Source organism: Convolutriloba macropyga, chromosome 9, assembly GCF_964194025.1.
Source record: "Convolutriloba macropyga chromosome 9, txConMacr16.3, whole genome shotgun sequence".
In the NCBI taxonomy this organism is placed as follows: Eukaryota; Metazoa; Xenacoelomorpha; order Acoela; family Convolutidae; genus Convolutriloba; species Convolutriloba macropyga.
Genome location: NC_134476.1, coordinates 58,523,042 through 58,538,952, shown reverse-complemented (window position 1 = coordinate 58,538,952; position 15,911 = coordinate 58,523,042). Strand labels below are relative to the sequence as shown.

The following is a 15,911-nucleotide window of genomic DNA, read 5'->3' as shown; positions in this document are numbered from 1 at the left end:
TAAAACAGAACATCCCCAGTTAACCTTGACCTCTCAGCGACAACCGAAAGGCCTAGCTCATTGGATTGACCAATTCACCGATTGGCAGTTTGCAGTCGTCAACCATGAGCCCAACAAAATTGAGTCAAGTGCATCCTTCAGATGGTGTGATGACATCTCCACGGAGCACCAGCACATCATTGTCAATTCAAACGATAATCCTAAACACATGGAGAAAACTATCAAGTCCTTTATTCGACATGAAAGCAAAGTACTCAACGAAATCAGAGCACGAGTGTTTGTGCTCCAAAGCGCCTTTCATACATTTAATCAACAGTTCTTGCGATTCAACGTATCAGAGATTTCAAGACGAGGAGACATCTTCGAAGAGTTCATACGAAACACTGATTCTTTAGTTGAAGACATTCCAAAGCGAAGCCAGCAAATGGATTTGGTGTGGGAAATTGAGAGATCTAGTCCAGCTCGCAGAACCGAAATCAATACATTAACCGAGTACCAGAAGCAATTAATTGCAAAAATTGAAAGCCTCGAGAGCACTGACTCCCCATTCAAGGACACCATTGAGGCATTTGTAGACATTCTGGCAGCCGGTTGGGGATCTTTATACCGAACTGGTCATTCAATGTTTATTGAAGTTCCTTGTGGACTCACAAATGCACAATGTTCATGTTGGGAATGCTGGGATGCAGCATCGGAGGATGAAGAAATTATGGAAAAAACCAATGACTCACCAAAGAAAACAAAAAACATTATAACACGAGATAAGAACTATTACATAACTTGATCATTATTTATTTCATATCCTTTTAAATCAGTCGCATGTTCCGATCTGCTGACATTAATAAAGTTTTGTGTAATTTCAAGCTTGTCTCTCGAGCGTTTTCACAAAACGAAAAGTCGAAAAATGGTTTTATTGCAGTTTGCATGCTCATAGATCCGAAAGTAGATGTGAATGCAGTTGACAAATTAGCTCCATATGGTGGACTTATAGGCCCAGGAGATAGTGCACTACATGAGTACTTGAAAGTTTTGAAAGTTCTTCGAGTGCATGCAATTTTTCACGACGCCTATGGTTTTATGAAAGAAACGTACAAAACCGGTCCTGGTTATATGTACATGATTTCAAACTTTCCAAGCCATTTTCTATTGGGTCACATTAGCGGCATTATTTATTGGACCGCTTTCAAAGTGCTCTGGTCAGACACTTTCCAGAAGATGCCATTTTGATATGACAACTTATGACCCAAACGTACTCACTTTGCATATTTCAAAGTTAGCTGCTATTCAAGTTATTCAAAACACCAACAGCTCAAGTATTGTATTGAGGAAACAATGTTGGAAAAAACTGAATGAAAAATTCATACTAGTTCAACCCGAAATAGATTTGACTTTAAATGAGCTGCAATTACTTTCCGAAGCGGCCAAATTAGCTCTCTGCTTTTTGTCTGCTTCTGAAGAGGCTAACAAGTCAAAGCCACCAAAAGTGCCCGGCCGCAATACAAACTAATAATGGCAGATTCAACGGACTGTTCGATCGAATTAGCAAACAAAATTGTTTTTGACAAAGAAGATCAGGAACGAACCCCTTGGAAGATAGGATGCAGTGTTGAAAGATCATTAGTATTCTGTCTTATACATTAGATTGTGCTCATTGGTTCAATTGTATCATGTATACTTTATTTATTTGTTTTTAATGATGATAGTGACAACAAACCTCATATCTGGTCTGTCTTGGCCTTTTGCTTGGGCTGTATAATCCCAACACCAAAATGATTAAAAGAATCTCAACCGAGCCACATTTGTTGATGATGGTGGTAGGACCCAGTGGTTCCGGCAAATCAAAGTTATTTGCTGATCTATTAGTTGATGAAAAAATATTTCAACCAAGTTTGGATATATTTTTGTATATTTACCAGCATTGGCAGCCATTATATGATGAACTGCGATCAAAAAGTGATAAAATCACCTTTGTTCAGGGATTGAATTGGAAACAACTTAAGTCCACTTCTGGCTTGTTCACTTGCGGCATTTGGACATTGATTTTCTTTTTAAAATGGTTTTCCCAACTCACTCATGGTACATTTTAGGTCTACTAATTTGTTTAGACAATTAAAATTCTTTGAATTGTCCGTTAGGACAGGACTTGTCCTGCTATGTTTTTTTTAAATGGCGTTACCTTTTGATCACGTTTTTTGTTTTACATAAACCGTAAACCGGGGGATAAACCGATAAAGCCCGGTCATTAAGTCACAGAATTAGGTTTTCAGAGTTTCATTAGAGTGTTTGCTAGCTGAAATTGGTTTTAAAGCTTATTAGTTTTCTGTTTAGAAGCTGAATTAAGTATACTTTTAGAATCCAACTGAAACTGCACGCCTAATTAGAACACTTTTTAACACTGAAAAAAAAAATAGAAAAAAATTCGGCCATATTTCTTTTTCTGTGTTAGTCCTCGATGTGCATCAAGCGCGTCAACGCGTCAAGCCTTGACGCCTTGATCTTTTGACTTTGACGGTATTCACCACATTGCGTAATTAATGTGCGAAAAAACTTAAAACCCAATAATTTGAAACAGTGAGTGAATTAAGTCAGAAGTGAAACTTGAAAACCGTGACTTATGTAAAACTAAAAACGTGATCACACGTATCGTACTGATACCGCTCAAAAGAAGAAACACTCAGAACAGAAGCCAAATTACCACACTAGAAAATTTCAATCTCAAAAACAGAAAATTTGTTTACATATCAGCTCACTCTATGTGCGCTCCCTCTACTACTCCAGCGTGATTAAAACTTGACTTCTCACTGACGTGAAAAAGTCGAAATGTGTGAAAAAGCAGAACAACAATACAATCCGGTTACTTTGAATTGTAAAAGGCCCAGTTTGAATTGTAAAATAGCAGTTTGAGAAGATAAGGCGGCTATTATTAAACGATGTAAACACATGTTACTAGTACAGTGGAGTTTAAATAAATGAAACTGGGATCCTTTACGTTTGTGCCCCCGGCTTATTGGATGCATATTATTTGCATCCCCAGACGCATGTCCATTTTGACAAAATAAATTACTATGTAATGGCGAGTGCTCTGTAACTGGGTAGTTAATAACATACTGTGGGGAATGAACGGAAAAAATCCTAAAGTCGCTTTGAAAATGCCGCATGTGGTTATAAAAAAAACGACTCGCTGAGCGAAAATTTTTTGCACCTATTTTTTTGCTCCCACTCTCGATTTCTCTCTCTCTCTCACACACACACGCACTAACGCTCTAACTCACTCGCTCTAACCTCACTCACTCACCCACTCACTCATTCACTCACCCATTCACTGTCATTCACTCACCCACTCACTTCACCTCTCTCTCTCTATCTCTCTCTCTATCTCTCTCTCTCTCTCTCTCTCTCTCTCTCTCTCTCTTTATCTCTCTCTCTCTCTCCCTCTTTCTTTGTCTCTTCCGTCTCTTTCTGTCTTCGTTTTGTTTTATGCCTTTCTCTCTTTCTTTTTTGTTTGAATTTCCTCGAACTCGCTCTTTTTCTTTTTGTTTTCTGGAAACATTTGTTCTCCCTCATCTTTTTCTCTTTTTTCTGTCTTTATACCTTTTTCTATCTCACTTTTACTCTCGTTTTTCTTTTTTGTTCTCTCTCCGTTTCCATCTCTCTCTCTCTCTCTCTCTCTCTCTCTCTCTCTCTCTCTCTCTCTCTAGCTTGCTTTTCAGGTTGTTCTCTTTTTTTTCTGTTCCGCCCCTGGTCGCTGTTACGCACCTATCTCTTCTCCTATTTCTTCACACACTTTTCTCTTCCTTGTCTTACTCAGGCAATTTTTTCTTTCTCTCTCTCTCTCTCTGTGTTTCTCTAGTTTTTTTCTCTCTTGCATTGCTTCTGTATCACATTCTAACTCTCTTAAGAGTGACTTTTTTTCCCTGTTCTTGGTTCTTTTCTCTTTAACTTTTTTCTCCATCGTTTATTCTTTTGTCCTTTGTTTTTTCTCACGCAAACTCTTCTTCGATTTTTCTCGTTTTTCGGATTCTGTGTTATTCTTGGTTTGTTCTATATCTTTTGGTCGTCATCTTTCTCTTTTTTTCTGTCATATTTTTTTTCACTCTCCTCTCTTTCTATCTTTCTTTTCTTTTCTTCTCTCTTTCCTTCATTCGTTCTTTCTTTCTTTCTTTCTTTCTTTCTTCCCTCGTTTTTGTATTGAGTTTCTGATAAGTCTAAAAGTACGGCTGGTGTTAGTTGTTCTCAAAAAACGGAAATACTGAATTACCTGAGGTGCTTACAATCTTTTGTAATGCTCAAGGCAGTGTATTTTACAAGTATCATATTACATGAGTATTTAACACTAATTTATTGTATCGAGAAGTTTTGCACGTCAACCATGATTGAGGAAAGTGAGAATTTTTACTTACTACAAAGAGTAAACAAAATCAAAAAATATTTATTGTGTTCATGAAATCATGAACAAGGGTTGCCATGAAATTGTACTTTTACAATAATTTTTATAATTGCAAACAAATTTTTCGGAAAATCTTAGATTTTTTTTGAAAGTCGCTTTGTTATATGAGTGGGAAAAGAGCTTTTTAGGCAACTTGTTTAAAACTTGGAGAGCTCTCCCGATTAAACTTTTGTCGTAGTATTTCCTCCTACTGATTGTTTAATGAGAACAGATTCCAGATCTTCGATGCTTATAACAGTCAAAAGTAGGGCGCGCAATTGCTTTGGATCTATTGAATGCTTGTTCTTGATTAGTACTTAAGAGAAAGACAGCACTTTAGTCTGTTGTCGAGCAAAAGGGGAACATGTAGTGTTTTCTATTTGAGTTTATTGTCTGTGGACGATTCGAATTTCGAACAACGTTAAGACGCTTTTGCTGCCCAGCCAATTTCTTTTTCCAAGGTAATGATTAGGTTGCCAAAGAGTACTCAATAGTACGGCTGTTTATTGTAAATGCCTAATCTCTAGCGAATTAATCATCAGACGAACTAGCTTTTTAAGTAGGCAGTCTCAAGCATTTAATACTTTTCAAGAGCCGATTAAGCTCTGAGTGCTATCTGAGTTCATTATCATTAGTATATCCTAGGCTTGAATTTGAAGTGATTGTGGCGGATGCTTTTTGCCAAATACAAAAGATTTGGGTTTACATCAATTTTAAGGGCCAGTGACAAAAATTAGTCCAATACAACATCTATTGTGTATTCAGGTGACTTTTGTCAATGTTGCGATGTGATATTGAAAGAACAGTATCGTCAGCGTATTTTATATATTCACACGTTTTTAGTTATAATTTGTTTACATAGAGATTAAACAAGAGCGGTCCTAGAATTGTTAAATGGGGGACCCCTTGATGTAACTAATTGCATCCATCCTAAAATTTCTTCATTCACAGTTACGCTTTGCATCTTACGCTTAATAACTTTGAAATTTTGCTGGTTAATCGAGAGAGCAAGAAGCTCCATCGTGGTAAACATGTTCTTGTTCAATTCTTTTATAATGCGCTCAGTGAAATGCATCGTTTGTAGAATACTTTCTTAAACCAAATTTTCTTTTAGTCAATAGTTTTTTTTGCATTCAAATAGTCTTCTGCCTGCGCTTTGTATAGTTTTTCAATTGTTTTTGAAAGAGCAGGTGTGATAAAAAGTTGTATATAATTAATTGGATTATCTTCCTTAATTTTTTGTATAAGGGAGTCACATTGGATAATTTCAGTTCCGATAGAAGTATTTCCTCATTAAAGTTTGGATTAAAGAGTTCTGTGAGTGGTCTTTCTAAAATAGCTGAAGCGTCCTTGAAAACCCATGCTGGCAAGGTTTTTGGTCCTTAAAGGTTTTGATGATTTGAGAATTTTGAGGACGTGCGAGGAATCGTGTTTTGTTTCAACCAGAGTGAAAAAATCTTTATTGCAAATTGAATGAAACTTTGCTCTAAGGGAGGAGAATGTTAAAAAAACGTCTAGTTTGATAAACTCGTTGTTTGAGATTTGTTTTTTGTTGCTGTCTGTTTTAGTTTCACTGAACCAATTTTTCAAGTTTTGAATAGATGTGGCTGTTTTTCTGCAAATCTGAGCGCCTCAATTGAATTTTAAAAAATCAAGTTATATTTTCATTTGTTGAATTTCGTTTGAAGTGCTCAGATTTGGAAATTTCAATTAGCTGTTTTTGAACACAGCAGAAATCATTATAAAGTTTTGAGGTTAACATGTTTTTGTTTTCTTGAAGTTTATTGACTTCTTTTTCAGTTAAGGGCTTGTCACATTTGTTCTGTTTCCTCTCTGGTTGTTGTGGAGACAAGCTTTCTAGCTAAAGAATAAAGGAGTTTATCCTTATTAACAGTTTTTTTCATATAGGAAAGTCTATCTGTACAACATATGAGAGGTTTCTTCCAAACTCGAAAAGTTTTTCTGTGTTTCTTGGTGTGAGTAAAATTCACAGTAGTCTGAGCACTCTGTCGTTTTCCGCAATTCGGATTTATTATAGTTCTTTTTATCAAAATTATTTTTCGTCTGGGCTGTATTTGAAACAATTTCAGCTTCGTAAGTACTTAAGTGCGCCAAATGATCACTCCTGGTCAATGAGTCAAAGTGGCAACTGTGGCAACTAATAATTTTTTCAGGTATTTGTCGGTTATAAGAGAGTGTATGGTCGTTTAATTATGGGACGCGATTCTCCTGGGGTTGTCAACATTGATTGGATTGAAATAGAATGGTTTTAAAGAGGTTTGCAATTTGTTTTTCTTTGTCGCATAAATAGTACAATTTATAATCACCAATTAGAATTATTGGCTGGTTTTCAGTAATCGCTTTATAAATGTCCAAGTAGTCCCGGATTTCAACCAGCCTGTTTTTTCTGGGGACAGTAAGTAATGTTTATCGATGCTTTTTGATTCATATCAATTTTTCTTTCTACAGTTCATTGCAAGCATTTTTTATCATTTGCTCTCAAACGAAATTTGTATCAATTGTGTTGTCCTTGGTCTCTTTTATTCAACTTGTCGCTTGACCTATTTTGCGTCCGACCCGTTTGACTTTTCGTCCTCAAAACAGTCGGAAATAATTAAGTTGTCTCAGAACTTGTTGGCTTGCGAGACTCAAGGTATGCGATTCACCAAAAGCTCGAGGAAACAATTTCAAGGTGTGAAGAGCGGTGCTGTATCTTTAAAGCTTGACCCTCTTCTCAACACTCCCCGTCTATCCGCCTCCACTTGGCGATTTCGTTCAGCCCGCGCTCACCGGTTGCGTGATTGCAATTCGCCTGACTTTAGTCGGTTATGTTCTTCTGAAGTTTGGTGTCTACCCACTTTGAGTTATCGCCTAGAGAAACGGAATAAATTAGAGTGCATTAAGTGGCGGAGATATTTTTTAAGTTTTTAATCTCTACGTGTACCGTTAGCCAAAACTACTGAAGAAGCAAAAATCTTGGGAGGTTTGATCATCCACGCACAACTTTCTTTCCTGCATCCCGTAAAGATTATAAATCTAATCGTAATGCATTCAAAATACGGAGTTATGTCGAGTTCAGTGTCTTAATTTCATATAATGTTCATTCAATGTCGGCATGGCAAATACGTGAAATTAAGTGTTCGACCGATATTAAGCGATTATGTATTTATGCTCAATGTGGTTTGATGCGTACTTGAATCAAAATCTATTTTAAAGCTTCAATTGTTACATTTGAATCATCAATTGTCTATAACTTTCCGATACGTTCCTTAATCTTGCGATTACAGAGCGAGTGAATTTGAAATTCATTTTTGGTTTTGAAACATGATGATGGATGCTAGGTCCAGAAGTGTACCCCGACGTCGAGATAGTTTTCTTAAACGGTTTTTTGGAATTTCTCCCAGTGCATCTAGACAATCGAGAGGCGGGTATACTAAACGGATGTCGAACAGGAGACGCAGTTCTTCACAATCTTACTCACGAATTGCTACTGATGACAACAGTGATTGACGTTCACCTATTATCTTAAGTGGTGTATCTCTTTCAGTCCATTTCTAGCAATGTTTCGTCTACATTACGTGGCAAATGTCCGGTTTGTTGAGTAAATTTACTCGAGTTGTTTTCTATTTACATAGAAACTATTTCTGAGACTTATACTTAAGGTGTGAAGGGCGGTTCTTAGAAGTTGACACCCCACACAAACACATACACATCGCCCAGACCCCAACCCCGCCCCATATTAGCCCACTCACTACAACCCCGCCCAATCCCCACCCCTGGACATCGTTCAGTCCGTAGGGGATCCGTGCAGCCAAAGACCCGCCACCGGTGCCCCTCCCACTCCTCCACTGTTGAAAGCAGCAAGTTCTCAAAAAGCACTCTCAAAAATGACTTCCTCACTCTGAAATTGACTTTACTTTGATTCAATTGAACATATTTGAAAGCGACTATTAGAAGCCGCGGTAAAATTGTAGATTCTAAATCGAAATATAACGTTAATAAAATATAAGAAGAGAATTTTTTGTTTTTCTTGACTTTTTTGGAACTGCTGATCTACGAAGCTATCGCGGCTATTTTCTAACATTGTGCCGGATATGTCTGCCATGTTATCAAAAAATTTGGATATGTGGATTTTTTTGATGGGCATCTAAAATTTGATTTTGTCGATCTATTTACTCGACAATCTTTTGCAAAATGGGAAGCGTTGTTCGAGTGCGAAGAATGAAAACGTCAATCATTGAATTATTAGAAACCAGTAGAAGCCGAGAACAGCAGAGTCGGTACGTGACATTTCAGGATGAAGCAACTTCTACACTGGGGAGATCTCAGAACGGAAGAAGGGACCATCAGCCGGTCGTTGCAACGCGACACGTTCCAGCGGAGAGGGGCGACGGTGTCCGTAATAGCAGTAGTGCAATATGCGTGGAGTTAATGAAAATCAACAACAGTCTCGGATTGAGTATCATCTCATGCCAAGTAAGTCAGACACTAATTTGTCATAATCTAATTTTTAAAGAACTATATGGTTAAAGTTGTTAATAGCCCGCGAACGATGTTGGAGGCAATTATTGTAGTCGTGTGTTCTCTGTGCAAAATGTTGCCTTCATAGTTTTGAATAAAGAACGTTAAATAGTTAATTTTGATTCCACGATTTTTCACGCAACTATGCGGGTACGACAATTTCCTTGTTACTGTCGGGTGATCGCAGAAACATTCTTTGTCAAGTGGCAGTTTGACACGATTTGGGTCCGTATTAGTTTGATGAGACAGTTTTTTTCTATCATTATCAGAAACGTTTTCCCATGAAGTAAATAACTCGATCAGTTTTAGCCATTGAACCTCTATTGACATTGATGGTCAATTTTTTGAACACCCTGAGTCTACAGCTGACTAATTACTAGCTGCAGTAGCGAGCAATTATTGGCCTTCTCTGGGTGTTTTACGACTGAGGAGTTGGTTTTATTAGGGTTTTTAAGGGAAGTGGCATTTTGACCTAAAAGCGAAAGTATCCACAAACACTTATCTAGGCTACAGACGATCCCTCTGAATGAAATTCTCGCGGTTTTCGCACAAAAACAATTTGATAGTACACAACTTATAATAATGTTCTATCTATTTATGAAATTAAATTTCGCTCTTGATCACAATGGTAACCAGAGCTGCACCGATTGCATGGTTAAGAGGACAGAATTAAACACTCGAATTCCATTCCCACTTTTTATGTATTGGATGCTTAAAAGCTTTCGACGAGCTCCGGAGCAGCATGGTTAAGGAGACAGATTGCGAAAGGTCAATGAGCAAAAGAAGCTGATCTCTTTTATCCGAAAAAATATGCAGACTGAAAAAGACTCATTGACCGAAAGAATTACTGAACAAATAATGGGGATGCCAAAAGTGCCATGCGCCGAAAAAAAGGATGAAAGAGAAATCAGTCACTAAGAAATTCCGGCTGAAAAATTTGTTAGTTAGAAGTTGACGTTAAACGAGTTATTGTCCGAAGGTTCTGATGCAAAACGGTGCTAAAAGCGGGGATATATAGTTTCTGTTTTTCTTCTTTATTAGAACTTGCGAAAGTGATCGTTGAGGAGTGCTGGTCTTGGTTTTACCATGGACTTATATTTCGTAAAAATTTTTGGTAGGACGATATGAGGTTACACTCACTTCAGACCTGCGTTGTGTTCATTCATCCACGCATTTTTGAATTACTTGCACAATTTCAAAAATGAAGTTCACTCTCAAGGTGATTTTTGCCAGGTTTAACTGAAGGAAGTATTTTGACGTCAATTGAGGGAAGCTAATAGAAACAACACATGTCTTGTAGAAATTCCTCATAAAAGATAATGATATCCAAACAATTAGTTCAGAGATGAAAACTTTTTCTTAATTATCTTGAGACTGCAGGTCTACGGTATGGCTACGGTAGCTAAAACTCTTTCACATTTTCGTATCGTTCTCATTCACTGTCAATTGAAGTCCTAGAAGATATTGCACCTTTTTTAGCAACATGCCAGCTATGTCTGATCTCTGTATTCCCTATTCATAAAGCAATATACAAAGTTGCTCTGTTTTTTGGTGAACTGCCTGATGCGTGAAGTGTTGCCTGTCGCGCTAAGTCTTATTCGAATTTCAGCGCATGAGATCCAGGAAGTTTTATCTTGTAGGGGCTGATCTGTTTGCCTTTGATTTTCAATTTTCAAATTTTCTTTATGCTCTGCTTAACGTTTTTAAGCACTTTCAGCAGCTTTTTTTTTGTAAAATTGACGTTTTTTTCTGAGACCAAATTTGGTCTTTTTGAGTCATTAGTGTTTCGTAAGTTCTGATACTGTTTTAAGCTACTTGGTTAGGTTTGTTTAACCGTCATGGCAAGCTCATTAGTCCCTATTTCTTTTCGAGGGGATTACATCATACGTTAGTCGGTTGATTAATTCTCCTCGGAACAGAACAGATTGAACTGTTTTATATACAGATCTGGCGTTTGTGCTTAAAATCTCTAACTATTTGGCTCATTTTTTTCTGTCGAGAGTTTATAAATGAACTTAGGATATTAATTATTTTTTGTTTTTGGTTAATGCAAGGTTGAAACTACCGTTTGGGTTAACACATATGTTTTTTCAAAGGTTTTTGAAAATTTTAAGAAAAAATATTCTTGTTGCCTTTACCTGAAGGTTGCTTTTTCTTTTTTACCGAATATTGGAACAGAGTTTCAGTAATCAGTGTATTTAACAGCTTTTTTGAATAATCAGAAATTTCATTTCCCAATTTTCAAATTGAAGTTGTCTCTTACGAAACCGATTTATCAGTTTTTGTACAATTTTTTAGTTTTCTCTTTTATTTTAAAGCTGCCCTCATCTTGTTTAGTGTGTCTCTGACCAGTTCTCGGTGGATCATCTATTGAGAAGAAGAAATATTAAAGGATTCTTCAGAACAGTTTATAGATTGCTTAACATTTTGAGTTTTGTCTAGGGAATTTTGTTTTAGTACATTTTTCTAAATACTTTCATTTATCATCCCTGCAAGGGTTTTCACTGTATGTAGCGTTTATGTTAAAAGCGTCGCTCCACTTCTGAGCTTCCATGTTAGCGGCAATAGTGTTTGTATTCAAGTAATTAATAGCCGCCCTCGTATTCTCAGCAGGATATTATAGCGATCCTATTTTTTTTACTTCGTCGAATAAAAAAATGTTTCGCTTTACCTCATTTTGCCGCTTTTTCAACATTTTGCGTGATATCTTTTTGACTTCTCTAGGCTAGTTTCTCTCTTCTCTCATTCTGCTAAAAGTGATTTTGAACATCAGTTGCTCAGCAAAGCAATTCAAAATGAACAGATTCAGTATAAAAAATTGAAGTCAGAAGTAGAAACGGGATAAACCCATAAAGCCCAATTTTAGATGCCCGCTATTTGAAAGTCGTTCCTATAAGTCTTAGTTACCATCTCTAATGCTTATTGGTATTGATAGTAGCCCCTGTAGCCTCTCTCTAAGAAACAGAAGTACGTTATGTTCAACTACGAAATGCCATCAAATTAAATCGGACTTAAAAAATGTTTTTGTACAAAAATCTTTTTTTTTTTCAATATCTTCTATTCTTTCAATCCCAATAATTCTTATTGGAATCAACGGCGGCTATTTTCCGGCAATCTGCCGGGTATGTTTTGGATTGTGTTCGTGCGCTGTCGTTTTTCATTGGATTGTGTTGGTGCGCTGACGTGTTTTCATCATGCTGCAGAGGAAAAGGGAGCAAAAAAGCGAGTAGTTTTGATGCGCGATTTTTGGACTACTTTTAAGGTGGAGTGAGAAATATTCATTTGAACACGTTTTCGGTTTTATGGAGGAATTTTTTCACGCTCGTCAGTTTGAGCTTTTTTTCATTGTTTCTCACTTATCGCTTTTAAATTATAGTTAGTTACATTTAGTTACATGTGTTTGAATTGCCCCTGTTTGCAGTTGCGAGTTAAATACAGCCTTGTAGATAGACTCAGCGTACGTTTTTGAGGGACTGTTTTTAGAATCCAAATAAATTGCATTGTGTTGGTGCTGTCTGTTTCAAAAGGCTGAACACACTTATTAATTGAGTTGTTTTTTGCAGTCAAAAGTATTTTGATTGATTTGGTGGGCTGTTCTTTGTATAAAATTTATTTAATTTTCGGCTTTTTCACGTCAATGACAAGTCAATTTTGAGTATTGATTTTAGGGTTGTTGAGTTAGTAAAGGGAGCGACAAAACGAGTAGGTTTGAAGCTTTATTGTTTTTCAAACTACGTTTAAAGTGGAATAAGAAGTTGGTGTTTAATCAAATTTTCGGAGTCAATTTTATTCTGGTTTTCAGTTTTTTGAGTAATGATATTATAATACACACGTGTTGTAAATGTATCTATTTGCTTTCGCTCGCATTCCTCATCCCTTGGGCACTGTTTTTATGACTCGGAGGAGATCTTTGTTGTCATAAAATATTAATGGTTTTTGAATTTCGCCCGTAATTTTCTTGTTTTTTTTTGTCTTATCACTAAGTAACATTACTGGCAGGTATCTAGGGTTCAAAAAGAAAGATAAAGGAACCGAATAATTTCTTCGAGTTTTTAGCTTGTTATTTTCAAGACTTTGACACTAATTGTTTTCAAAATTTTTTAATGATTTTTTTGAGTTGGCGATTTTTGTACTTTTTGTTGTCTTATATTTTAATCTCACAAGAAACAGGTTGCATAGGTTCATAGGTTTTGCTTTTTATAATTTATGTGCTGTTCATTTAATTGTTTTGTTGCCTTATTTCTTGTTCCGCGAAAGACAGGTTTCCTTCGTTGCGCAATCATGGCCTAAGTGAATCTAATTTGTTAAGCTCATAAAAATCATTTTTGTAATTTTGAAAAATGTTTGTTAAAAAAATAATGTTTGATTTTAGATGTTGTGATGTTTTAAATTGTACTCATTAATTGCTTGATCATAGCAGTCGTTTTTGTGGTTTCGGGCCTTTCTTTTCCAAAAATAGGTTTTTTTGTCTTACAAGTTTTGTTGTTTTGTTCTACCCTTATTGTTTTGTCTAAAAAATAATTGTTCTTATTGCAGTTCTAGTGCGGCGTAGTTTTGGTTAATCTATTTTGCTTTCAAAATTTTCAGTTTTTTTAATAGAGGCGAAGCGATGGCGGCTATTATTGGGGACATCGTGACTTTTTAATTCGTCGTCTCCATCGATGATTCTTGGAATTGACTCCGACGACCTGACTTCTTGGAATTGACTTTTCGTGACTTCTACTTCTTTGCAGTTAAAATTTGTGTACGTGACGTCGTTTGTTCTGCTTTTAGGTCAATTGCGTGACTTACCTCTCTCACAAAAATTACTTCTGAAATCACTTAATGAACTCTAAATTTTATGAACATTTACTAATTAAAGATCAATAATGTTCTCCAAGTAGTGCCAAACGTAAATGCCCTTATTCTTAAATAAAGAGTCTTGAGTATTGGGTTTAGAAAATTTAATTTGAAAAAGTCTTAGGACTTTTTCCTTATAGATGTATGTGTTTCATAAAAATGACAGTCCGAACTTAACCCAAAAAGTCTAGTGGTCTATTAAAGGACTGGTGGTCAATCTGTCTATCTTATTTCTTTCGCTGTTTCCTTTCCCATGGACGGCCACTAGCGTCTATCGCGGCTATTTTCTGGCAATCTGCCGGCTATGTTTGTATATTTTGCCTCCCTTAGAAGTGATTTTGTCCCTTTTTCAGTCATTAAGACTGCTGAAAGATATTTCATGATTTGTAAAATGTTATCATATGCTTTGCCTAAGGGTTTTAGCATGTAGTTATACGATTCTTTTACCGTAACGCCACTGACTTTTAAATATGCATTGAACAATGCCATTTCTTAAGGTATCTTTTTTGCGTTGTCTGTCAATAATTTTACAAGACATTTTCCTTATAGATGTAAGTGTTTCATAAAAATGACAGTCCGAACTTAACCCAAAAAGTCTAGTGGTCTATTAAAGGACTGGTGGTCAATCTGTCTATCTTATTTCTTTCGCTGTTTCCTTTCCCATGGACGGCCACTAGCGTCTATCGCGGCTATTTTCTGGCAATCTGCCGGCTATGTTTGTATATTTTGCCTCCCTTAGAAGTGATTTTATCCCTTTTTCAGTCATTAAGACTGCTAAAAGATATTTCATGATTTGTAAAATGTTATCATATGCTTTGCCTAAGGGTTTAAGCATGTAGTTATGCGATTCTTTTACCGCAACGCCACTGAATTTTAAATATGCATTGAATAATGCCATCTCTTAAGGTATCTTTTTTTGCGTTGTCTGTCAATAATTTTTACAAGGTTGTGTACTCATTCGTAGTCAGTCAGTTTTGTTAAATGTTGCTATTTTCTGTGATTCTTGAAACAATGGATCTTCGGAAATAAAAAATTTAGTTCCTTCCAGATAATCTGCGCAACTGACTTTGTTTGATGTAGCTATAAAATGATAATTTCCGAATCGTTATAAATTCAGTTATTTGTCTTGCCCTAGTATGTTTTTCACTGCGTTTGTTTTGCTTAACCTTAGCTCTCAGCTTGTTCAACAGTTTGCTTGAAATCTGGACCTAAATTTGCTTTTTTCTTGTTCAGCTCAAATTTTTATTAAGCAGCAGTCCCTACGCAAATAAAGTAGAAGAAACAGAATCAGTGTCAGAACCGCCATCGATGATTCTTACGACCTGACTTCTTGGAATTGACTTTTAGTGGCATCTACTGCTTTGCAGTTAAAGTTTGTGTCCGTGACGTCGTTTGTTCTGCTTTTAGGTCAATTGCGTGACTTACCTCTCTCACAAAAATTACTTCTGAAATCACTTAATGAACTCTAAATTTTATGAACATTTACTAATTAAAGATCAATAATGTTCTCCAAGTAGTGCCAAACGTAAATGCCCTTATTCTTAAATAAAGAGTCTTGAGTATTGGGTTTAGAAAATTTAATTTGAAAAAGTCTTAGGACTTTTTCCTTATAGATGTATGTGTTTCATAAAAATGACAGTCCGAACTTAACCCAAAAAGTCTAGTGGTCTATGAAAGAACTGGTGGTCAATCTGTCTATCTTATTTCTTTCGCTGTTTCCTTTCCCATGGAAGGCCAGTAGCGTCTATCGCGGCTATTTTCTGGCAATCTGCCGGCTATGTTTGTAAATTTTGTCATCCTTAGAAGTGATTTTTTCCCTTTTTGAGTCATTAAGAGTGCCAAAAGATATTTCATGATTTGTTAAATGTTATCATATGCTTTGCCTAAGGGTTTAAGCATGTAGTTATGCGATTCTTTTACCGCAACGCCACTGACTTTTAAATATGCATTGAATAATGCCATCTCTTAAGGTATCTTTTTGCGTTGTCTGTCAATAATTTTTACAAGGTTGTGTACTCATTCGTAGTCAGTCAGTTTTGTTAAATGTTGCTATTTTCTGTGATTCTTGAAACAATGGATCTTCGGAAATAAAAAATTTAGTTCCTTCCAGATAATCTGCGCAACT

At 36.2% G+C, this 15,911-nt stretch overlaps 1 protein-coding gene across 4 annotated transcripts in view; it reads left to right on the top strand.

Annotated features, from left to right (window-relative positions):
* LOC142345890 (uncharacterized) overlaps nt 1–15,911 on the top strand; it is a 268,945-nt gene that overhangs the window by 129,173 nt on the left and 123,861 nt on the right. For all 4 annotated transcript variants that reach the window (XR_012759361.1, XR_012759362.1, XR_012759360.1 and 1 more), the window contains exon 10: nt 8,723–8,902. Coding sequence is in view for 1 of the 4 variants with exons in the window: in XM_075398324.1 (XP_075254439.1) it covers nt 8,723–8,902 (180 nt within the window). In the remaining 3 variants the exon portion in view is untranslated. The remainder of the gene's footprint in view (nt 1–8,722; nt 8,903–15,911) is intronic.